The sequence below is a fragment of the Artibeus jamaicensis genome, unplaced genomic scaffold, assembly GCF_021234435.1.
Source record: "Artibeus jamaicensis isolate MK-2021 breed Jamaican fruit bat unplaced genomic scaffold, CSHL_Jam_final contig_759, whole genome shotgun sequence".
In the NCBI taxonomy this organism is placed as follows: domain Eukaryota; kingdom Metazoa; phylum Chordata; class Mammalia; order Chiroptera; family Phyllostomidae; genus Artibeus; species Artibeus jamaicensis.
The window spans coordinates 144,351-169,715 of record NW_026521953.1 but is presented as its reverse complement, the minus strand read 5'-3'; the positions used below and the strand labels follow the sequence as shown (position 1 = coordinate 169,715).

General features: G+C 39.8%; 3 protein-coding genes across 3 annotated transcripts; 1 reads left to right on the top strand and 2 right to left on the bottom strand.

Moving 5' to 3' along the window:
• Nucleotides 1-463: 463 nt before the first annotated feature.
• LOC119040578 (olfactory receptor 2D3-like) lies at nt 464-1,489 on the bottom strand. The gene has a single exon (XM_037133600.2). It carries the CDS (start codon nt 1,463-1,465, stop codon nt 464-466), a length of 1,002 nt encoding a protein of 333 aa, XP_036989495.2. The 5' UTR covers nt 1,466-1,489.
• A 16,526-nt stretch (nt 1,490-18,015) lies between these two features.
• LOC128628434 (olfactory receptor 2D2-like) lies at nt 18,016-18,951 on the top strand. Its single transcript, XM_053672251.1, has one exon. The coding sequence runs from the start codon at nt 18,016-18,018 to the stop codon at nt 18,949-18,951; it is 936 nt and encodes a 311-aa protein (XP_053528226.1).
• A 4,616-nt stretch (nt 18,952-23,567) lies between these two features.
• LOC119040582 (olfactory receptor 10A4-like) lies at nt 23,568-24,560 on the bottom strand. Its single transcript, XM_037133601.2, has one exon. The coding sequence runs from the start codon at nt 24,558-24,560 to the stop codon at nt 23,568-23,570; it is 993 nt and encodes a 330-aa protein (XP_036989496.2).
• Nucleotides 24,561-25,365: the final 805 nt, after the last annotated feature.

Genomic DNA, 25,365 nt, shown 5'->3' with positions numbered 1-25,365 from the left:
TTTAAACCTCCTAGATTCCATTGTAACCATGAGTAAAACAAGTTCACATTAGATGAATTAACCATAAACTTCTTCAAGATAAGATGACAGTTTTCATATTCAGAATATAATCTACCTTTTCATTCTTTTATTTCCCCCCTGTGTCATAGCTTAGAGTGCAGTATTCACAGTTTCTAGAACATGTCCTTTACATTCATACTTTTTTTTAAAGCTTTAAAATATTTAATTTATTAATTTTTAGACAGAGGAGAAAGGAGGGAGAGAGGGAGAGAAACATCAATGTGTGGTTGCCTCTTGCATACCCTTCACTGGGGACCTGGCCAAACCCAGCCATGTGCCACAGCTAGGAAATGAATGACCAACCTTTTGGTTTGCGGGTTGGAACTTAATCCACTGAGCAACACCAGCCAGGATGTCATGCTTTTTTTTTTTTTTTTGAAATGACCTAATTAATAACTCTTTATCAAAGTCCTGCTCCTCTGCTAAGGATGTTCCCATAGCTCAGAAAGTGACACCTAGAGGTCACTGCTTGTGAGAAAAAACTCTTTCTAGTTAGTTTTTTGAGAGCCCCTTTGACATCCTTGTTTCTCAGGCTATAAATGATGGGGTTAAACATTGGTGTCACCACTGTATAAAAGACAGATATCATCTTATCCCCCTGTTTTGTGGTCTCGGAGTTGGGACACAAGTAGGTGAATATTCCTGACCCATAGAAAAGAACAACGACAATGAGGTGGGAGCCACAGGTAGAGAAAGCCTTGAGCCTGCCCTCCCCGGACTGCATCTGGATCACAGTGGAGATAATGTGCCAGTAGGAGACAAGGATCAGGGAGACAGGAGCTAGGAGGATGACCACACCCATTGCAAAGATGGCCATTTCTGTGCTGTAGGTGTCTGCTGAAGCCAGCTTCAGGAGAGCAGGAGGTTCACAAAAGTAGTGATTGATAATGTTCTGTCCTCGATAGGGAAGTTGGAAGGTAAAGGTGGTGTCCACCAGAGACACTACTGTCCCACTGGCCCAGGATGCTATGGCCAGCTGGAGACACACCTGTGGTGTCATGATGGTGGAGTAGTGCAGGGGCTTGCAGACAGCCACATACCGGTCATAGGACATCACTGCCAGCAGTGCACACTCTGTGCACCCAACCAGAAGGAAGGCAATTATCTGTGCCACACACCCTCCAAAAGAAATAGTTTTCCTATTTACCAGGAAGTGGACCAACACTTGAGGGACAATGCTAGTAGAGAAACAAAGATCTGTGAAAGAGAGGTTTCTAAGGAAAAAATACATGGGTGTGTGAAGCTGAGAGTCCATGGAGATGAGAACGATGATAAGGAGGTTTCCAAGCACAGTCAACAGATAAATGATGAGGAAAAGAATAAACAGCAGGATCTGTGTGTGCAAGTCCCGTGAAAGGCCGAGGAAGATGAACTCAGCCACAAAGGTTTGGTTTTCTTCTCCCATTGAGAGTGATGCCTATTTACCTGTTTGGCACCAACAACAAGGAAAACTTCGGGTTTCCAATGTCAAGTCCTGTCGAAGAGGCTCATTTAAAACTGACACCTAAGTGCATATTTGTAGCTCTTTTGCTATCCAGCTTGTTCTAATTAATGCTAAATATAACATTTTTATTCTTATTAGCTGGTTATAATTTTTTGCAATAATTTATTTATTTTTGGAGAAAGGGAAAGGTAGGGAGAAAGAGAAGCATCAATGTGCAAGAGAAACACTGATTGGTTGTCTCTCATATGAGGCCTGAGCAGCACTGTGATCAGGAAAACCAAACCACAGCCCTGGCACGTGCCCAGACTTGGACAGATCTGGCAAACTTTTTCCTTGTGGGACAATGCCCATCAACTAAGCCACACGGGTCAGGGCTGTGGTTGTAATTTAAATCCATGTACAGACTGCACAGCAAATATAAAGAACAGTCTATCTCTCAGAGGTAGGATTTGAGCGCTTATGTACACATGTGTATATAAGAGCATAAGGAAGAAGATGATTTAATCCCCAGAGAGAAAAGGAGAGTATCAAATGAGTAAGAAATGAGTGAAGAAGGAGGTAAAAAGATGAACTGTTGTACATTTACATTCCAAGAAAGGCCAAGAATAATTATTCATTCTTTTGTACTCCAAGGATTTCATCTATCAACTTTACTGATTAATTCAACAGGATGTCTCTTTATGTAATACGGGCAGAAGATGAGGAACAAAAACTAAGAATGGTTAAAATAGAATAAAGAAAATAGAAGTTAGAAGAAAGCAGGGTCAGAAAGCTGGGCACAAAGATGTGGAGAAAAGCAGAAGGAAGAGGACATGCAGGAAGAGATCTATGAGTCTGGCCATTTTCCCATAACCAAAAGTGTGAGTAATTCGTCTTTTATCTCTCTGAGGCCCTAACTACATTGTGACCAATATGGCCTTTCCAAAAATCTCCTCATAATGACTGTGATACACATAACTGCATACATGTGGATTATTGTTCATACACACCTCATGCTGCACACAAACCATATGCAACAGAAACATGTACACATCCACACATCATGGATATACTCACATAAGTGTTTCAGATTCTTATATGTGACCCTCATGGGCACCAGATCTTTCACAGTAACAGAAGGAGTCACAGAGCAGATACTTGGTTACTGAGCCAATTGGATACTGGCCCAGGCTGGGTATATGGGAACCCACCATGCCTGGCTTGTAGGGGGAGGTCGTTGCAGTATAGGGTGTGGTATGGTGGCACCAGTGCTGGAGGTCAGTGTCCTCCTCTGGACTAGATGGACAGCACTGATGTCACAGGACACCCTTTCCTCCACCTGCTTTTACTCACAAAGGGGCTGGAAGCAGCAATGCCAGCATTCCCAGAACAGTGTCCCATTCAGTCCTGGTTCCCTCACATCTCCTAGACTCAGAGCCTGCTCAAGATCAAGAGGCTCTTGATGAGGTTCCTCAAAGTAAGGTTCCTAGTTTCCTTCAGGTCCTCTGCCTGTTCAGTGGGAAATGAGGGAACAAATGCCAACTGAGAGGAACTATGCAAACAGAAGGGTTGACAGCAGAGGGCGTGGGAGGCAGAGTCAGGCAGAGTGGGATGTTTCTGGAAACAGCCTCATCCCTACGAAGAGAGTCTGGAAGAGGATTTTAGGTTGGGTTCTAAAGAAGAATGGAAATAGATCTGCTGTGTCTGAGAGATTGGCAAGGAATAAGTTGAGGGACACTAGGAGAATAAATGACAAAGTCCATCTTTCCCAACACCATTTCCAGTCCCCACCAACCCCCCAGTCAATATTGCAGAATCCTTCACACTGAGGCTCAGCAGCAGCTTTCCCACTCTCACCTGAGGGCAGAGAGCAGGCCTGAGGAGTCATTGGTTTAGGAATCCAGGGTGGAGTGTGGGATGGTGTGGTTTCTGCACCCTGCAGAGATCCACTCTGGAAGGACAGCGCCATCTGTAGGCTGGCTCCTAAGCAGTGCCTCTCAAGGTCTGCACCAGAGTCATCCTAGGAGTGTGACTTCATCCCAAGCCTTTTTTCCTTGTTTGATTGAAGGTACAAACTCCAATTCTCCTAGATCCCAGTTGTGAACAGCAGATTTTCCTTCACGGGAATATTTGAAGGTGCACTGCTGAGAGTGACATAAATGAGGGATTCCCTTGGGGATTTAACAGCCCTCCATTTTATTATCTTTCCATCCTCTGAGACATCCTAGGGCACTTAGTGTTACATTTGAAATCACAGACTGAAGCCTCTACATCTTTCAACTGTAAACCAATGTCATTCAAATGACATCAGCAGATATATTCCCAGAGGTTTACAAGGTTCACAAGTTATCACACTTGTGTTTTCATTTACATGGTGATTAAATAAAAAGACCAATCAGCATATATTGGATTACCTGGATGCCAAGTTTCTTTTCTTTTTTATTATATTTAGTATTTTATTTTAACTGTTGTTCAAGTACAGTTTTCTTTTAGTCCCATCTCAGTCCACCTACACAACTTTTCCTCCCTCCCTCCCATTTCCACACTTCTTAATTTTTTTAAAAAATATATTTTATTGATTATGCCATTGCAGTTGTTCTATTCCCCCCTTCATTCCCCTCCACCCTGCACACCCCTCCCCCACCATTCTCACCCCCCTTTAGTTTATGACCACGTGTCTCAAGTTCTTTAGATTCTATATTTACCCTACTATTATTGCCCCCCATCTATTTTCTATCTACTGTCTATGCTACTTATTTTCTGTACCTTCCCCCCCTTCTCCTCCTCCCACTCCCCTGTTGCTAACCCTCCATGTGATCTTCATTTCTATGGTTCGCTCCTGATCTAGCTGTTCTTTTAGTTTGCTTTTGTTTTAGGTGTGGTTGTTAATAACTGTGAGTTTGCTGTCCTTTCACTGTTCATCTTTTTTATCTTCTTTTTCTTAGGTAAGTCCCTTTAACATTTCATATAATAAGGGCTTGGTGATGATGAACTCCTTGAACTTGATCTTATCTGAGAAGCAGCTTATCTGTCCTTCCATTCTAAATGAAAGATTTGCTGGATAGAGCAATCTTGGTTGTAGGTCTTTAAATTTCATGACTTGGAATACTTCTTTCCAGCCCCTTCTTGCCTGTAAGGTGTCTGTTGAGAAATCCACTGACAGTCTGATGGGAACTCCTTTGGAGGTGACTGTCCCCTTATGTCTTGCTGCTTCTAGGATTCTCTCCTTCATTTTAATCTTGGCTAATATAATTATGGTGTATCTTGGTGTGTTCTTTCTTGGGTCCGCCTTCTTTCGGACTCTCTGTGCTTCCTGGATTTTCTGGAAGTCTATTTTGTTTGCCAGATTGAGGAAATTATTTTTTATTATATGTTCAAATAAGTTCTCTACTCACGGCTGTTCCTCTTCCCCTTTTGGTACCCCTATAATTCAAATATTTGAGCATTTACAGATGTCCTGGAGGTTCCTAAGCCTCTCCTCATGTTTTTGAATTCTTGTTTCTTCATATTTTTCTGTTTAGTCTTTTTTTTCTTCTTTCTGGTCCACTCCCTTGATTTGAGTCCCAGTTTTCTTTCCATCACTATTGGTTTCCTGTGCATTTCCCTTTATTTCAATTAGTTTAGCCTTCATACGTTCCTCTAATTTGTGGTTAAAATCAACCAGTTCTGTGAGCATCCTGATCACCAGTGTTTTGAACTGTGCATCTGATAGGTTGGCAATTTCTTGTTCGCCTAGATTTATCGGCTTTGGGGCTCTGAGTTCTTGATCCATGTTTTGATCTGTTTTTGCCTGTTACATAGGAGGTGGGGAGCCTTAGATGTTCACCAGGGAGGGGCCACCCAGGTTGTTGGGTTGTGACGCTGTATGTGGGGATGGGGTCAGAGAGGGAGCAATAATGGTCCCCTCTGCTTTTTCCCCTTGCTGGGGCCTGCGCAGTCTGTCTCACTGCTCACTCCATTGCTGGTTTATCTGCGCACAAATGTGTGACCGCAGTCAGCCAGCTGCCTTGCGCCTTCACTGGGATTGCCCGTTGCTACCCGACACCTGAGACCCTCGCTGGCTGCCTCCGAGCCTGGGTCGGGGGATCTTTCCTGCCAGACCCACTCAGCTGCTGGCTCCGCCCCTCTTACTGATCTAGCTGAGTGGTTCCTTGTTGTCGGACTCCAGGATTGTTCAATTTTCTGTCGTTTGGCTGTGTTTTTTTTTCCTAAAACTTTGTTGTTCTTAGATTTGGTTTTGCAAGAAGGCACAGTATTTCCACCTATGCCTCCATCTTGGTGGAAGTCTCCCATCCTTCTTAGTTTTTCTCCATGTGTTTTTTATACCTGTTTTTTTAAACCTTTCCCCCTTTCCCTTGAAATTCCTTCCCATCTCTTCTCTGGTCACTGTCAGCCTGTTCTTTATTTCAGTGTCTCTGGTTATATTTTGCTTGCTTATTTGTTTTGTTATTTAGGTTCCTGTTAAAGGTGAGATCGTATGGTATTTGTCTTTCACCACCTGGCTTATTTCACTTAGCATAATGCTTTCCAGTTCCATTCATGCTGTTGCAAAAGGTAGGAGCTCCTTCTTTCTTTCTGCTGCATAGAATTTCATCATGTAAATGGACCATAGTTTTTTGATCCATTCATTTACTGATGGACACCTAGGTTGCTTCCAGCACTTGGCTATTGTAAATTGTGCTGCTATGAACATTGGGGTGCATAGGTTCTTTTGGGCTGGTGTTTTAGGGTTCTTAGGATAAAATCCTAGCAGTGGAATTGCTGGATCAAAAGGCAGGTTCATTTTTAGTTTTCTGAGAAAATTCCATACTGTTTTCCACAGTGGTTGTACAAGTCTGCAATCCACCAATAATGGATTAGGGTCCCCTCTTCTCCACACCCTCTCCAACACTTGTTGTTTGTTGCTTTGTTTATGATGGCCATTCTGACCAGTGTGAAGTGGTATCTCATTGTAGTTTTAATTTGTATTTCTCTGATAGCTAGCAATACTGAGCATCATTTCATGTGACTCTAGATCCTCTGTATGTCCTTCTTGGAGAAATGACTGTTGAAGTCCTTTGCCCATTTTTAAATTGGGTTGCTTGTCTTAGAGTGGAGTCATGTAAGTTCTTTATATATTTTGGAGACTAAACCTTTGTCTGAGTTATTATTGGCAACTATGTTTTCCCATACAGTTGGTTCTCTTTTCATTTTAATACTCTTTTCTTTAGTTGTGCAGAGGCTTTTTTATTTTGATGAGATTCCTTTTGTTTATTCTTTCCTTTATGTCCCTTGCTCTAGGAGATATATCAGTAAAAATGTTGCTGTGTGAAATATCTGAGATTTTTCTGCCTATGTTCTCCTCTAGGACTATAATGGTGTTATGTCTTACATTTAAGTCCTGTATTGACCTTGAATTTATTTTGGTATATGGTGTAAATTGGTGTCAAGTTTCATTATTGAACATAGCTGTCCAGTTCTCCCAACACTATTTGTTGAACAGGCTATATTTACTCCATTTTATGTTGCTGCCCCCTTTGTTGAATATTAATTGACCATAGAAACCTGGGTTAATTTTGGGGCTCTCTGTTCTGTTCCATTGGTCCATGTGTCCATTTTTATGCCAGTACCAGGCTGTTTTGATTACAGTGGCCTTGTAATGCATTTTGGTATCATGTGTTGTGATCCCTCCTAGTTTGATCTTCTTTCTCAAAATATACATTGCTATTCGGGGTCATTTATGGTTCCATATAAATTTTTGGATGCCACTTTCTATCTGAGTGATGCAACTTGATTGACAGGTTGCATTCTCATTTCAGTTTATAGTTATTAAAGTGATAACCTTAAGTGATAGAATTTTATTCCATTAACAATGTCCTAATATCAACATAACAACAGGAGTTTTGAGTGTGCTGTTAGCTTAAAGTTGCAAACTTTTGTGGACATGAAGTCAAAGATTTTCTTTTGCGGGGATAATTCATAGTCAAAGGCCATTTTGTATACAACTATTTCTTAAACCATTTGCTTCTTAAATTATTAAATTGAGACTTTGGTTTGGCCACCTGAAAATGAAACTCCTATAGCTCTCTCAAGCTAAGGAACAAAAATTGAAGGCAAGTTATACATTTAAATGTTGTATGCGTATCATCTGAAGGCTAAATGATGCAAGAGAAAAATGGTGGAAGGATTGAGTTATCAGATGGTAGTACAGGCAGGTGGGATTCAAGGAAGCCCCTGAAACTGATGGTCCCCCAGTCACATTTTTTGTGGCAATTTATACATCAATCAATCACATCAAGGAAATGCTATTACCTTATATGCAACTGTTTCACTGGTTTTATAGTTTGGCTTACCCATTATTACTAGTTTAGCTTTGTTTTCACAACACATATAAATCTAACTCTCAAGGATAAATGGATTATGTTCTGTGGTGTAACATGCCATGATTTATTTAACCATATCCATATTAATGGACATTTGGGTTATTTCCAGTCTTTAGATATTAAATCAAAAACTCTTTGCACATATATCTTTGTGTCTTTGTCAAATGTATTTGAAGAGTAAGTTTCCTGAGGCTTAATTGCTGGGTCTCAAGGAATATTCCTTTAAAATATTAGTAGGCATTGTCAGCTGCATTAATTGATATCCCCTTTAAATTGCACAAAGGTTCCAATCCAGTTACACCTTTACCAACGACTTGTGTCACAGTCTTCAATTTTGCTATTTTATTACATACTACTTCAACTGTACTTGAGGATGAGCGTAATGTTATGTTTATTAATCATTTTATTTCTTTTACTGTAAAGGAACTCTGTTTCTTGTGCAAATTTTCTTTTATTGGGTTGTTCAACCATCTTGTACCACGTTGTAAAACCCTTAAATATTACAAAAAAATTTGGCTCTTTGATTTTTGCCTTGGAGATAAGTTCTTTTCCACTTTGCTACTTGACTTCTTTATGAAGATTTGTATCACACATGTGATTTATAATTCAAGCTAGGCATATAAATCAGTCTTTTAACTTATGACTTCTTATTTTTTAAATATTTTACTGATTATGCCATTACAGTTGTCCCATTTCCCCCCTTCACTCCCCTCCACCCTGTACACCCCTCCCCCCACATTCCCTCCTTTAGTCCATGTGTCACAAGTTCTTTAGATTCTACATTTCCCATATTATTCTGGCCCTCCCCCTGTCTATTTCTCCTCACCACTTATGCTACTTATTCTCTGTACCTTCTCCCCCCTTCTCCTCCTCCCACTCCCCTGTTGCTAACCCTCCATGTTATCTCCATTTCTGTGTCTCCACTCCTGATCTAGCTGCCTACTTAGTTGGCTTTTGTTTTAGGTGTGAATATTAATAACTGGGAGTTTGCTGTCCTTTCACTGTTCATATTTTTATCTTCTTTTTCTTAGATAAGTCTCTAACATTTCCTATAATAAGGCCTTGGTGATGATGAACTCCTTGAACTTGACCTTATCTGAGAAGCACTTTATTTGCCCTTCCATTCTAAAGGAAAGATTTGCTGGATAGAGCAATCTTGGTTGTAGGTCTTTAAATTTCATGACTTGGAATACTTCTTTCCAGCCCCTTCTTGCCTGTAAGGTCTTTGGATTTCATAACTTGGAATACTTCTTTCCAGCCGCTTCTTGTCTGTAAAGTCTCTTTTGAGAAATCACCTGACAGTCTGATGGGAACTTCTTTGTAGTTGACTGTCCCCTTATGTCCTGCTGCTTCTAGGATTGTCTCCTTCATTTTCATCTTGGCCAATGTAATTATGGTGTGCCTTGGTGTGTTCCTCCTTGGGTCCACCATTTTTGGGACTCTCTGAGCTTCCTGGACTTCCTGGAACTCTATTTCATTTGCCAGATTGGGGAAATTCTCCTTTATTATTTGTTCAAATAACTTTTCCACCTGTTTGTCTTCCTCTTCCTCTTCTGGTACCCTTATAATTTGGATGTTGGAACATTTGAAGATGTCCTGGAGGTTCCTAAGCCTCTCCTCCTTTTTTTGAATTTTTGTTTCTTCGTTCTTTTGTTTGGTTATTTCTTTCTTCCACTGGTCCACTCCATTAATTTTAGTCCCAGTTTTCTTTCCATCATTATTGGTTCCCTGTGCATTCTGCTTCTTCTCACTTAGTGTAGCCTTCATTTTTTAACTAATTTTTGACTAAAATCAACCAGTTCTGTGAGCATCCTGATCACCAGTGTTTTGAACTGTGCATCTGATAGATTGGCTATCTCTTGGTCACTTCAAAGTATTGGCTCTGGGGATTTGAGCTGTTCTTCTGCTTGAGCCATAATGTTTTGGTCTGTTTGGGTCTGTTACATTTGAGGGGCAGAGCCTAGGTGTTCCCCAGGGTGCAGCAACCCAAGTTGCTTGGATGTGATGCTAAATGTGGGGGCGGGGTCAGAGGGAGTGATGGTGCTTTTTTCTTTCTTTCCTGGATTTTGGTCCCCTCTTCTGCTTCCCAGAAGGAAATTGGGCTCTTCTGGTGCTGATTCCCAGGTGTGTGGGCTTCTGTACATTTTATGACACTGTGGATCTTCCCAGTGGACTCTCCTATGAGGCAGGGAGCCTCTCTTGGCACCTCAACCTCCAAAAGTTTTTTCAATCAGTACTTTTAGGATTTATTTCTTATTGTTGGGGCCCTGTGTTGCGTGGTCTTTCTCACTGACCACTTTTAAACCTGCCTGGTTTATCTGTACAATAATGTGTGTCCGTGGTCATCCAGCCGCCTTGTGAGCCTTATTGGGATTTTGTCCCCACACCCATCTGGGTCTCCAACCATTGCCTTTTTCTGCCCAGACCCCTCTCTGCCAGCTGCCAACTTTGCTCCTCTTACTAGTCTGGATGAATTGTTCGTTGTTGTTGGACTTTGGTACAGTTCAATTTTCTGTCTGTTTTGGTTGTATTTTTGTTTCTAAATCTTTGTTGTCCTTAAATTTGGTTGTGTGATGAGGTACAGTATTTCCAATATGCCTCCATCTTGGCCGGAAGTCTTGACTTCTGATTTTTGTGCTAATATTTGAAAGGCTTCTCCTATGAAAAATAATGCTTTTAAAATTCATTTATTTTTTCTCTAAGATTTTCATAGTTTTGCTGACATACGTGACTTTCTTTATGTCTTGAAACACCTAGAATTTATTTTGATGTAAGGAATGAGATAGGTGTCCTTAGTTTTCCCCACAAATAGTTACTCAGCACCATTTATGAGATAATTTCCTATCAATTTTAAATGACTTATATACAAGATACTAAAAAGATATATGTTCCCCCATGTTCACTGCAGCATTACTTTCAATAGCCAGGAAATGCAAAGAACTTAACTGTCCTTCAAGTGACAGTTGGATAAAGAAGATCTAGAAGATATGATCAATGGAATACTACTGAGTCATAGAAAAGAGGAAATATTGCCACTTGCAACAACATGTATGGATCTTGAGAGTATCATGAGAAGTGAAATAAGTAAGAAAAGGGCAAGAACCATATGATTTTACTCAAATATGGGATGTAAAACAAATAGCAAAACCCCCCCCACAGACACAGACAACACTGTGGTGGATATGAGAGGGGAAGGGGGCTTAGGAGGATGAAGAGAGTAAATGGGGTCAAATATGGTGACAAAACAAGACTAGACATTTGGTGGTGGGCACACAATGGAACACACAGATGATGTATTATAGAATGGTACACTTGAAATGTATACAATGTTATTAACCAATGTTATGCACCTCCCAAATCAATGTAAAAACAGAAAAAATAAATGCCTACTAAATTTAGTTCATATTTATTGTCCCTAGTCTGTCCCTTTTCTGATTTTCTATTTCTCTGCGAGTACCATGCAATCTTAATTCCTCCTGTTGTTTATTTGCTCGATTCTCAGGTGTGAAGAATTAAATTAAACTACATTCCTAAGTGTAAGACATATCACCATGATTAGCGGTTCCAAAGCCCCTCTTTTGTTTATTTATGTATACATTTATTTTATTTATTAATTGCTTAGTATATACCCATACATGATTCCCATTCACCTCATAACCATTCAGATGTATGCAGTGCCTTTATTCTGTTCTTACAAAATGATTACTTTGTTTGTGTATGTACTTTTAATTTATATAAGTGATATTGTATTATGTGTCTCTTTGCTTCTTACTTTCTCACTCAATTCTAAGTCTCTAAGATCATTCATGTTGGCACATGTACATCTAATCTCCTCTGACTGCTATGGTGTATCCTGTCCTTGGTGTTCATCCACTGCATTTTCACTTATTTCCTCTCTCAGAGAGGGTAATCCAAATTACGCAACATATTATCCACACAGATAAAAGGACCACAAATATCCCAATAATGATTCTGTGTGAGAATGTTTTTGGTTCAGTGAGTGCTACATCACAGAATATGCACAAGCATAAGATGACCAAGTAATACTGGATTCCTTCCCAGAATGGGTCTACCTATTCACACAGGTAAATGTGTTCTTCTATTTTCTAGTGTTTTGCCATCACTTTATTGTGCCTGAATTTCTAATTTCTGCATGTGTAATACAGGTAAATCAATATCTCTTTGAGTTTACTTTGTAGACTTTTGTTTATTCATGAATTTGAGCATTGCTTTATGTTGATGTAGCCCTTTAAAGTTGTAAAGTTGTTCTTTTTTTTTTTTGTAAATTCTCTTTATACATTCTCTGCCCTGTTTTCTTTTGAGGGGATGGGATTCTCCCTCTTCTTGCTGATTTTTACAATTCATTGTAAATACCTGGTAGTAAGTTCTTGTTTCTTGTTTGTTTCAGATAAAACAAATATTTTATCTATTTTCTTGTGTATCTTTTAACTTTATTCACAATATTTTTTACTAAACACATATCCCAGAATTTGTTGAATCAATTTCAGCAAATTTTTCCTTATGAATTATGCTTTGGAATTTCTTTACTCTAGGTCAGTAAGATACACTGCTATGTTATCTTCTATCATGTCATTGTTCTATTGTAACTTGTGGTACTTAACCCATTTATAGACTACCTCCTTGGGTCAGATTGGGTAGGAACTCAGTTTTATTTGTCTCGTTGTACTGAACTAATTTTTTTACCAACACTATTTACTAAAGTATTTGTCCTCTGCTTAATGATATTTGGAATTACCTTTGTTTTGTTCTATATAAATATTAAATTCACATAGAGTCTATCTATAAGCTCAAAATTCTTCTCCATTTGTTTATTAGTCATTTTTTTTGCACCAGTACCAGTGGCTTTTACTTTTGTGGCTTGACAATATGTCTTAACAGGGTATAAGTAGGACATTCCTAGATCACCTCTTTCAATACTCTGACAAGTGTGCATCATTTCCCTACATAAATGTAAAGGTAAATCTGTTGGGTTACTCTAAACGTCCAACTGGAAGGGTTATTGTTATCACCCTAAATTTATAAATCAATTTGAGGAACAATGGTATCTTTTTAATATTAAAATCAACTGATCCAAAAAATGAAATATCTCTCCATTTATTCAAATTATCTTCTATTTTACTAGAGCTAATTTGTCACACCATGATTCATTTCTACATACTTTATAATTTTTGTTGCTATTGTGAAATTTTACCGTATATGTAAAATTACATTTTTAATTGGTTATTGCTGCTCGAGAGGTAGAAAAATTGTTTTAATTTTTTTAAGGTTGAGCTCTGATACAAAAAACTTGTAATATTTCTTTACAGCTTCTAACTGTTGAATTTTTTTTGTTTTTAAATTGGTGTTATATAGAACAAGAAAATAGTACAGTTTTATATCTTATCTTCCATTTCTTATATCTTACACTACTTATATTTTTTCTTTCTTCATGGTAACCTTTATTACTCTCAGCACTATGCTAAATAGTAATTGTGCAGACAGTACCCTTCCTTGTCTTGTTCCTTATGTTAGAGACTGCACCAAAAACTTGTCTATTAAATATGAGATGTGTTGTTGGGTTTTGATGCATAACCAACCAGGTTTTAAGAAAGTTTATTTATTCCTGATGGGCAAAGATTAATTAATAATAAATATATTTTAGGATATGCTTTTCCTACATCAGTGAAATTATTAACTGATTTTATTTTCAGTGTAATAATTAATAAATTTCTAGGTTGGGTTTCTGATGTTGAAACACATTTGCATCCCAGAGATGAATCATATTTAATTATGCCATATTATTTTAAAATAATTTTTTTGGATTCAATCAGTTCTCCCTTTAGTTAAAATTTTTACATGTACATTCTCCCACACATGGAGATGTGAGTGCTAACAACATGTTATTTCTTTGTCCTCCCATTAACCATTAAGGAAGTTTTTGATAGGAAATGCAGCTCAGGATTCACTCTAATGATTCAGAATTCTCCTGAGCACTTGAGTGGCTCCAGAGACTGCTCAAGCATCCCTTTGTTCATCTCCTTTAAATGGAAGTGTTGTTGCAGAGCATGTCCTGAAATCAATGATAAGACCTCTGTGAACATGGGAGATGTGGGGATTCCCCTTCCTGCCTTGTCCTTGATTTTTCTGAGCCCTTTGACTTCATGACAAGATGCTCCCAGTCTCTACCCTGCCCATTGTGTAGCTATACACCTGCAACAGTTCCCCCAACAGTGAGATGTCTTTATTGGTTTGGGCATGCTCAGTTGATCTTTTTTGTCCACTGGGGGAGAAAATGTTGGTAAGGTTATTAGAGAGAGGGAAAGAGGAGGCACACATTGAACAAAGGGGACAACCTGGCATATGTTGAGAGGGAATTTGATTTAATCCCTTCATACATCTGAGGTTTTAAATTCAGCTAATTTTTGTCCAAACAACATAGTTCTTAGGGCTAAATCTTCTGTAATATATCTAGCTAAGGTTTTCTCCACAGTGGATCTGCCTCATCAAACCACAATTTCCATGTTGAATTCCCTGTGAAGAAGAATCCTGGTCCTCACCTGAGGGAGACAAAAGCAGAACTTCCATGGACTCATTACTGATCCTCTGGGTGTAAATTCTTACACCTCTGCATGAGGCTGGGAAGACAGTAAGTGGGTATGGATGGTGGGAAATAGGTAATTTTGAGGTCAAAAGTACTTGGAATTACAAATTTAAATTTTCTCTTGGTTCCTATGGATTTTCCCAGCATCCTCATCCAAAGAGAAATGTGAATTATATAATGCATGGTTTTGTGACCTTATTATCCTACCCTACCCCTAGTAATATATGTCATTTTTAGAGAAATCAACTTACAAGTTGATGTTAAATCTGGAGGAAAGGCAGAATAAGATGAAAGACTGACAGAAGACAGGATTTTCTTACAGAAGTTTCCTGACCCTGAGGTGGCCTGGGGGAGCAATTTCTCCTCCAGATTTGCATGGGAGAATAACATGCTTTAAAAAAGAACTTGGGAGGGGTCAGAAATGTAGCCTTCTAACATTATACTACCAGGGTCAGTGAGCATCCCTACCATCTGACAAGTCACGAGTCACACTCATTTCTGACTCATTTACCTGTCTGCTACTACTTTGGTTCAAGTCAAATCAGCTCAAAAGCATGTGTTGGACACTTATTCTGTGCCAGGATTGATCTTATTTGCTGTGAATAAAAAGGAGTCAGATGTGGTCGCTGTTCTTGAATGCCTTGCAGTAACAGAGAAAGAAAATAACTTCAATCATATTTGTTAAGAGCAATGATGGAGGTAAGTACATCATGCAGTAAGTACATTAATTTGTCTAGGCTGTACCAGGTGTTTGTAATGTGTGTACTTGTGTGTGTCTATGTCTTTGTGTGTTAGAGGTGGGAGCTGGGGAATGGACAAGAAGGCATAGAAGTGAACAATATCCTATAGCTGCCCTTTCATTAGGTTAACCACCGATGTAAACATCACTCAGACTTTTGTGACAAGTGTTAACATTTTATCCTGTCTTTTCATCAAAACCAAGAAACATCATTTGCTTACCACTGAATTTTCCCTGAGCTCTAGACACATGATGAGTACCTCTGGGAAGGATGTGAACTGTGGCAGAAGAAGTAAGTCTAAAGGACCTGAGCTGGACCATAACCTGGAGACTTTAACAACTAACCAGGCAGTACCTTCCACTAGGGGATGGTAATTCCAAGAGTACCTATCTTGAAAGAGCTTGCGTTCCAAAAATTTGGTTTTTTTTTTTCAGCTTTAACAATAGATTACATTTCTCATTAGAAGCAGTTCTATATGAGTTTGATTTAGGTAATTGTTAGATCATCTGGACTCACTTGGTCCAGTACCTTCATTCATAAGCCAGTATTTGCTGTGAATCTATGATGTTCTGGAAACACAATGGCACTGGGGATAAAACATGATTATAGTTTGGTCCCTCCTATCTGAGAGTCTTTGTCCTCAGAGGCTGGATCTTCTGTCTGTATCCCCATCACCAAGAAAGTGCTTGGTCAATAACATTTATTCAATGAATAAGGCGATTGAGTATTCAAAGTGTGATGAATGTTTAACAGAAATGGTGCTAACTCTGTGTGGTGGGCATACCTTTAAATAGAGGGAATATTAGAAGGCTGAGCAAAAACCAGTACAATATAAAAATACAGTGTGTCCTAGTTATGTGGGGAAAAATGCCTAGAAAGGTGGCCTGTGTCAACTAAGAGAGTCATGAATGATAAGCAAGCAGAGATGTGATTGTTCATAGTAACATTTTATGTATTCATTCATTATTTCAATGATGAATTGAAATGTTTCATCTTTTTGGGTCATGGACCCATCCAACTACCTAAGACTCCAGTTTCAGATTATATAGAGTGTAACTGTGTCTTTTTGAGAAAACTGGCAATTCCTTCAGCCCAGGAGTTCTTCACTTGGAACTCAGGGGTTATTTGATTTAGGTGTAAATGCTACTTCTTTATTTTACTTTAACTGAAATCTAAAATGATTTTCTTGTTTGAATGTAGGTAAGCAAGCCAAACCAACATTATCCACATCCATGACTTCATCACCAATAGATATCAGAGATATTTTTACATTGCATTGTAGTTGTTGAAGATATCTCAAAGTACCATTTAAGCTCATCATTTTGAAATTAAGACGGTTATTAGACTTGCCAGAACATTTTAAAATGTAATGTTTTAAAGAAGCATACATATTATTACTGTATTTTTTGGACTATAAGATGCACTCACCTCCCCCAAATATGGGAGGAATAATGGCTGTTAATACTGCTGTTGAGTTCTGTTTACATTTACTTTGGTGAAATAGTATGTTATTTATTTTAGTAAATATTTTACCACAGTCTTTCCTTCAAAATCTGTTTTTTTTCTATTTGCCACCTCTAAAACCTGTGTGTGCCTTATGGTCCAAAAAATGTGGTATATTTGTTTTCTGAAACTATTATAGGTAAATTTTGATGTAATTGGTTTTCTTGATAATCCTATGCATTTCTTTTTTGTATGTATACACATGTGTATGTATGCATTTGACGTTTGTAAAACATTATTTTGAAGTGCCTTTATCAGACAGATAAAGGCTTGACAGACCCAGGCTCATATAGAACCTTATAATTTAGACTTTAAGTTTTTTCCTTTCTTTTTGGAGTGGCTCTATGATGTCTTATCATTGCTCCCAAACTCTTGCAGGTCTCTCTAGGCAGGCTGTTAAAACAACCCTATTAAACTATGTGGGCAAATAATTTTTATTTACTTTATTTAATTAATGACAATTTATTAAACAAAGCTCTATAGTATGCTTAATAAAGTAAATAAAAAATAAAAAATATATGCAAAATTTTCAATGTTGTTCAAAATTTGTGGAAGGAGTAGACAAAGAGAACACAAGGAGGGAGACTTGATGGGCTGGTGGTAGCAGATCAGTATTGTTTGTCTGAACACAGAAAACTAGCCATGTTGGTGGATTGAAATAGAAATTATGTTGGGATGTGTGTTCATTATTTTGGAAGTTCACTGACAGTTAAGATTGATATATGGGAGCCCCAGTAAAGGGAGGATAGGATTTCCAAAGAGATTGTGGCATATTATCCAGAGGTACCTCTTGGTTCCCCTGCTCCTTCTAAACAGGTCATTTTCTCCAAGACAAGAGTCAGTTCCATTTGCTTTTTCATACCTTTGTTTCTTCCCTTCCAAGAAATAGACAGCAGATTGGTTGGATGTCCAAAGAATGAAAAACATCTGCACCTACATGAGATGGGGAAGGTGTGGCAAGAGCAGCATAAGACTCAAGGTTTTATTAATAATAAGGTAAAATTAAATAGCATGACCTCATATGTGAATTCAATCTATCTTTTTATTATTAGATACGCAATATTACATGTAAAGAAGATAATGCTTTGTCCTACTCTATACTTGCCAGAGGACATTAGAAATGAGTGCACCATCTTATAAAGATTTAAGTGTAACAGGATTGAAAATGTTCCAACTAAAGCAGCATAATCATCTTCTAAAAATCCTGTAAAGAATGTTCTTGAAATGGTTGGTAGCGAGAGGAGGCAATTCCTAAGTTCTCCAACTCTGAATATGCACACCTATGTTTAGCATGTAGTGACCTTGTACTGAAAAAGGAGACAAACCATGAGACAGACAAATCAGACACAGGTGACAGAATTCTTGCTTCTGGGACTCTCTGAAAACCCACATACCCAGCAGCTACTATTCATCTTATTCCTGGGTGTTTACCTTGTCACTGTGGTCGGAAATCTGCTGCTCATGTCCCTTGTACAGGTTGACTCCCTGCTTCACACACCTATGTATTTCTTTCTCTGCAATTTATCTTTGGCTGACCTCTGCTTCTCTACCAGCACCGTTCCTCAGGCCCTTGTCCACCTGCTTTCCAGAAAGAAAGTCATTTCATTCACACGCTGTGCAGCTCAGCTTCTACTCTTCCTCATTTTTGGGGCTACTCAGTGTGCCCTTTTGGCAGTGATGTCTTATGATCGGTATGCAGCCATCTGTAACCCTCTGCACTACCCCAGCATCATGACTTGGAGAGTGTGTTTCCAGCTGGCTGCAGGTTCATGGACCAGTGGCATTCTGGTGTCTGTGGTGGACACCACCTTCACACTAAGGCTACCCTACAGAGGCAGCAATAGTATTGCCCATTTCTTCTGTGAGGCACCTGCACTGTTGAGTGTGGCATCCACAGACACCTGGACTGCAGAGATGGCCATTTTCCTCATGGGGGTTGTGATTCTCCTCATACCTGTTTCCCTAATCCTGGTGTCCTATGGCCACATCATAGTGACTGTGGTCAGGATGAAGTCAGCTGCAGGACGACTCAAGGCATTCTCTACCTGTGGCTCCCACCTCATGGTGGTCTTTATTTTCTTCGGGTCAACAATTGTCATCTACATGGCACCAAAGTTCTCCAAAGAACAGAAAAAACTGATGTCTGTGTTCTACACAATGGTGACCCCCATGCTGAATCCCCTCATCTACAGCCTGAGGAACAAGGATGTGAAGGGAGCTCTGAGGAAAATGGCTGCAAGGAATTTTCTATGCAGATTCTGAAATTGCCACTTGACAGGGAGAACTGCCTGGCTCCCTACTTTTAAGATTTGCTGAGTAGTTTCCTCAGCAAGACTAGAATGTGGTATGAGTCTCATCCTTGGGCCTTTTCCATGGCCCAACCCTCTTCCCTTTATTCAGCACTTCCTCAGTAAGAGAAGAAAGAGTAATTCATGGAGCAATAGGAAGGAGGGCCTTCCCTCTGGTTGGTCTTTCAGCACCTAAGAGTTAGGAAATCTCTTAAGAAGCATTTATATTTTATAAGCCCTGAAACCTATGACATCTACCTTATTAAGTCAGGCTATGTATTAATATCTATCTATCTCAGAACCTACTCCCATTCCATTCCTTTATCTTTTAATATTTCTTATCATCATCAAACAACAAATTAGTACACATTACTTACTTATTCACTATGAGCTAGGTGCCACATATACATGTGCATGCACACGTACCTCCACACAGGGGTTGGCAAAAGTAGGTTTACTGTATGAGTACAAGAAACAGAGTTTAAACTTTTATTATTGTTAATTAATTATTATTGTATTATCTACCTGTATTATTTGTAAACCTATTTTGCCCACCCTTGTATATGTTCTCGGTGGGTAGTGAAGAGCATGGCTACAATGAAATAGAATTTATGAGCTTTGCTGTACTTCTCACACTCTTATTAGAGACATGAGTACTATATCTATTAGGACACACCTTTATGAAAGTAAGAACAGGGTTTGGGGAAACAGCAAGAAATAGTGATAACCCAGAGCAGCAAGGGTAAGAAGCTATTACCAATCCTGGGACCAAAGGACCAAGAGGAGGCAAACAGAACTTGGAGAGGGAACTTTATATAAAAGGCCACCAGGCAGGGGCGGTGGACTTGGTATATGGAGGTGAGGAAGCCATGGGAATAAATGTTTCAAAGTCATTCTCAACCTGCTTTCTGATTTTCTGTCACCATAGTAAAACAAAATTCCTGGCTAATCTCTCCATGTGAAGATCCTTAATTTAGTCACATTGACAAAGTCCTTTTCACCATGTAAGGTAACATGTACCGGGGTCCAGGATGTGGCTATCTCTGTAGGCCCATTATTCTGCCTACCATACTGAGGTCAAGTAAAATGAATGTGAGGCAGTGATGAATGCTTGGCTTAAATGAGAGATGATAAATGAATAAATGGTACCAACCTGCTCAGTTGTGTGATTGCCATCATGCAAATAAAACCCTGTGGTCTGCCTTTTCATTTACAAATTTTATAGAAAAATTTTTTAAAGATTTATTTATTTATTTATTTTTAGAGGGGAAGGGAAGGAGAGAGTGAGAGAAACATCAATGTATGGTTGCCTTTCTTGCGTCCCGTGCTGGGAATTTGCCTGCAGGGAACTGGTCTGCAACCCAGGCATGTGCCCTGACTGGGAATCGAACCGCGATTGTCTGGTTCACAGGCCCGTGCTCAATCCACTGAGGTACACCAGCCAGGGCTCATTTACAAATTTTGATGGTAATGTTCAGAATGTGCTGCCCTGCAGGAGCCCTGATGCCCCTGAGCTGAAGGATACCTTGTGTAGGAGACTGGGCTGGTCCTGGTGTCTCCATGGCACACAGAGTTAGAGTTATTCACAGGGTTTGTGGAAAGGACATACCTGTGCAGTAAATGCTATCTTACTTTGTTAACTATCACTACATTCTTGTGAATAGTTTACACAAAGCTGTGGTGTCATGTTGCAAGCCTGTTGTTTGCTGGGAGTCTGGATTTGGGTAATATTTGCTGGACAAAATCATAAAGTGTGGCTGCTGCATTGGTTGAGTGATACCAAAGCTTAAAATGAACAGTTGACTTCATTCAATCACAATGAATTTTTGAAAAATAATTTGCTAAGCAAAGATACTTTGGGTTATTCGGAGCAGTTTTCTGTAAGTTGGCCACTTATACTTGACTACAACTTCCTTTAATACTTTCTGTCAATCAACTCTCATATCCAAGGTGGATAATTGGATATGGAGGAAACGGTTTGTAGTGTAGAATTCTTTTTCTCCAGACAAGGCACAGAACACATGGTAGCAGGGGGAGAACTTTTCAATTGCCTGTGGAGTTTTTAAGTATCTTTTTATTTTCCCTCTCTCAGTATAATTTCCAAAAGGTGAGAAATTGGTCTGTTTTATTTAGAAATGTGTCTTCTGGGCCTAAACAGGGTCTAACATAGGCTGAGTACTGAATAAAACTTTGTTTAAAAAAAAAAAGAAGGAAACGCTTCTGGCCAAGATGGAGGAGTGGGTAGACAACACTGTGCAACCAAAAGAAGAACAACACACAATTTAAAAAGAAAAACCAACCAGTACTGACAAAAAATTGAACTGTATGAAAGTCCGACAACCAAGGAGTTAATGTAGACACATCCATCCACACTGGTAGGAGGGGCAGAATTGAGGAGCAGAAACACAGAGGGCTCAAGGCTGCGAAGCTTGCGGACCCAGTGAGGTGGTAGATTGTGGAGGGGTGAGGCGCTCAAGGCTGCTGGTAGGCTGGTGGTCCAAAGTTCCAGTGCAGATAAACCAGGCACAACTGGGCAGCAAGCCAGACCAAGCAACCCAGGGTCCCAGTGCAGAGAAATAAGGCCTCAAAACACCAATTGAGGACACCTGTGGGGGTTGAGGTGACAGAAGAAACTCTGAGCCTCACAGGAGAGTTCACTGGAGAGACCCACAGGGCCTCAGGACATATACAAACTCACCCTCATGGGAATCAGCACCAGAAAAGCCAATTTGCTTGGAGGAAGTGGTGGAAGGGACTAAAATCCAGCAGAGAGTACAGCAAGCACCATTGTTTCCTCTTAGACCCCTTCCCCACATACAGCATCACAACACAGCAATCTGGGTCACCTGCCCTAGTGAATACCTAAGGCTTCACCCCTCGCTACATAAGAGGTGGGTCAAATAAAAAAATGGCCAGAAGGAAAGAACAAATCAAAGCTCCAAAAAAAAAAAATACAAGTAAACAACCAAGAGATAGCCAACCTATGAGATGCACAGTTCAAAACACTGGTAATCAGAATGCTCACAAAAATGGTTGAATTTGGTTGCTGGTTAGATGAAAAAATGAAGGCTACTCTAGGGGAATTAAAAGAAAATGTACAGGGAACTAATGGTGATGGGAAAGAAACTGGGACTCAAATCAATGCAGTGGACCAGAAGGAAGAAAGAAACATTCAATCAGAAAATAATGAAGAAACAAGAATTCAAAAAAATGAGGAGAGGCTCAGGAACCTCCAGGACATCTTTAAATGTTCTAACATCTGAATTATAGGGGTAGCAGAGGGAGAAGAAGAAGAGCAACATGTGGAAAAGTTATTTGAAATAATAATGAAGGAGAACTTCCCCAATCTGGCAAAGGAAATAGACTTCCAGGGAGTCCAGGAAGCTCAGAGAGTCCCAAAGAAGTTGAGCTCAAGGAGGAACACACCCCTTGAGCCCAAGGAGGTCACATCATAATTACATTACCCAAAATTAAAGATAAGGAGAGAATCTCAAAAGCAGCAAGAAAGAAGGAGAGTTACCTACAAAGGAGTACCAATAAGATGGTCAGCTGATTTCTCAAAAGAATCCTTACAGGAAAGAAGGGGTAGGAAAGAAGTATTCCAAGGACCTACATGCAAGATTGCTTTATTCAGCAAAGCGTTCATTTAGAATGGAAGGACAGATAAAGTGCCTCTCGGATAATGTCAAATTAAAGGAGTTCACCATCACCAAGCCCTTTATTGGTGAAATATTAAATGGATTTATCTAAGAAGAAGAAGATAAAAACAAGTACAGTAAAATGACAGCAAACTCACAATGATTAACACCCACACCTAAAACAAAAACAAAAACAAAGTAAGCAAACAACTAAAACAGTAACAGAACGACAGAAATGGAGAAGTCATGGCAGGTTACCAGTAGGATAGTGGGTTGGGAGAGAGGGGGAAAAGGTACAGAGAATAAGTAGCATAGGTGGTAGGTAGAAAATAGACAGAGGGAAGGTAAGAATAGTATAGGAAATGTGGAAACCAAGAACTTATAAGTATGACATACAAACATGAACTAAAGTGGGGGAATGCGTATGGGAGAGGATGTGCAGGGTAGAGGGGAGTGAGGAAAGAAAATGAGACAACTGTAATAGCATAACCAATAAAATATGAAACAAAACTCTACTATTTATTTTCATTATTTTACCTTGTAAAGAAAAGGATCTTTAAAAGTTAATGTAGAGTTTTGGGACAAAGAGAAGAGAGAAAAAGAAAAATTATGAAATTATATAGATGAAGTTCTAGAAAAATTTAAAATAAAAGACAGCAAATCATAATGAAGTTCTTGACCTTCACATGGGTCCATAACATGGTAAACTAGTAGCATCTTTAGAGACATTGGTACCACAGTCCGAAAGAACCCTGGGCCTACTGAATGAAGTTCTTTGTTTCATCACTTATGGGTTTTTGGTTTTTTTTTTTTTTTTTTGTTTTTTCAGAAAATGATCCCAGTGGAAAGTCAAAAATCCCAGTGAGTGTACTGCAGCAACTAGAAAGACTGGAGTCCCAAAATCCATCTGAGGAATTTGTTTTTCTTTCCTTTGTCCTTGAATTCCACCCTTTCAGTTTTCATCTAAGTCAGTTTTGTCTCCGCAGGCATAGGGACCTTTGGATGACCCATTTAGTGCAGCCTTCACTTCACTGTTCCTTAGGCTGTAAATGATGGGGTTCAACATGGGGGTCACCACCGTGTAGGAGAGTGAGAGCAGCTTCTTGTTCTCAGGAGAGGTGCTGGACCGGGGCCGGAAGTATGTGAGGATGGCAGTGCTGTAGAAAAGGGAGACAACCAGGAGGTGGGAGGAACAGGAGGAGAAGGCCTTGCATTTCCCTTCATCTGAGGGCATCCTGAAGATAGTGGAGAGGATGCGAACATAGGACCCCAGGATCAGCAAGAAGGGGAAGAGGATGAAGAGAACAGTGGCTGTCAAAGCTTCCAGTTCAAACAGCAAAGTATCAACACAGACTAGGGCTATGACAGGGGGACTGTCACAGAAGAAGTGGTTCACCCTGTTGGGGCCACAGAAAGGAAAGCTGAAAATCCATGTGGTTTGTACAGTGGCCACTGGAAACCCTGAGAACCAGGACGCAGCTGCCAGCTGAGCACAGGCCCTGTGTCCCATGATGACTGGGTAATGCAAAGGGTCACAGATGGCCACATAGCAGTCATATGCCATTGTGGCCAGGAGGCAGCATTCAGCAGCCCCAAAGAAGAAGAAGAAATACATCTGAGTGGCACAGCCAAGGAAGGAGATGGTTGTGTCTTGGATGATCAGGGTCCCCAGCATCTTGGGCACAATGACCAAGTTGAAACCTATCTCCAGGAAGGACAAGTTCCTAAGGAAGAAGTACATAGGACTTTGTAGTGCAGAGTCAGCTGTGGTGACCAGGATGATAAGGATGTTGCCCATTAGGGTAACGATGTAAATGGTCAAGAAAAGGAGAAATAGCAGAACTTGTAGCTCAAAAGACAAGGCTGAGAAACTCACAAGAACAAACTCACTGACACTTGTCCAGTTTCCCCACATCATTTTCCTGCCCAGGATTCTGCCAGGCATTCATGCTCTGGGAAGAACTCTCAGTATGTTACATAGCCCTCTCTTATACCCTTGGAAATGGGACCTCCTGTGGCCTCATTCTCCACCTCTCTTGTTATGGTTGTTGAAGATCAAACAGCTGTACTTTCAAAAATGTGAAAAACGAGTCTGACTATGGGATTCACATTTTGGGGGGAAAAACACTAGCCTGTTTTTCAGACTGAACTGAGGCACACCATAGATGTGCATACCCATATATCTCCTGACTTTTCTCATTTCTTTAGCACCAGTCACTGGTGGTAAAAAGAAATGAGGCCAGGCCAAGCATTTCTGAAGACACAGATCTTGAGGCACAACAAAAGGTATTGACATGAATCAGTATATGTTTTCTACAAAGTAAAAGGGTGGGAAGGAGAAAAGCAAAGGAAGTGAGGCAGCAGTTACCAACGATCCCCGAGGAGGAGTCCTGAATGCGTGCCAGTCTCCAGCAGCTTGCACTCAGGAAGATTTCAGCATATTGGAGGAATGTTCATTGTAAACTCAGACAATTGCAGTGTAAACAAGAAGACACACGATACAGAAACTGTGGTTTATTTTGATCCCTGGGCTAAATATTCTCCATGTGGGTACACACATATTTGTGGTCAGACAAAGGGAAAACAGACTCAAGGTAGTATCAGACCATAGAGAGAACCTGGGCGTGTTATGAATGCACCCTTTCATCATTGTCTGTTGGTTGACTTGTGTCTTTACTCTCCAGAAATATGAAGCTTGAGTGTTACATGTTAGTAAAGCACAGGTGTGACTGATAATATTAAATCCTCTG

Coding starts and splice junctions, on each gene's coding strand:
- LOC119040578 (XM_037133600.2), bottom strand. CDS start 1,465: ATGGGAGAAGAAAACCAAACCTTTGTGGCTGAGTTCATCTTCCTCGGC.
- LOC128628434 (XM_053672251.1), top strand. CDS start 18,016: ATGAGACAGACAAATCAGACACAGGTGACAGAATTCTTGCTTCTGGGA.
- LOC119040582 (XM_037133601.2), bottom strand. CDS start 24,560: ATGCCTGGCAGAATCCTGGGCAGGAAAATGATGTGGGGAAACTGGACA.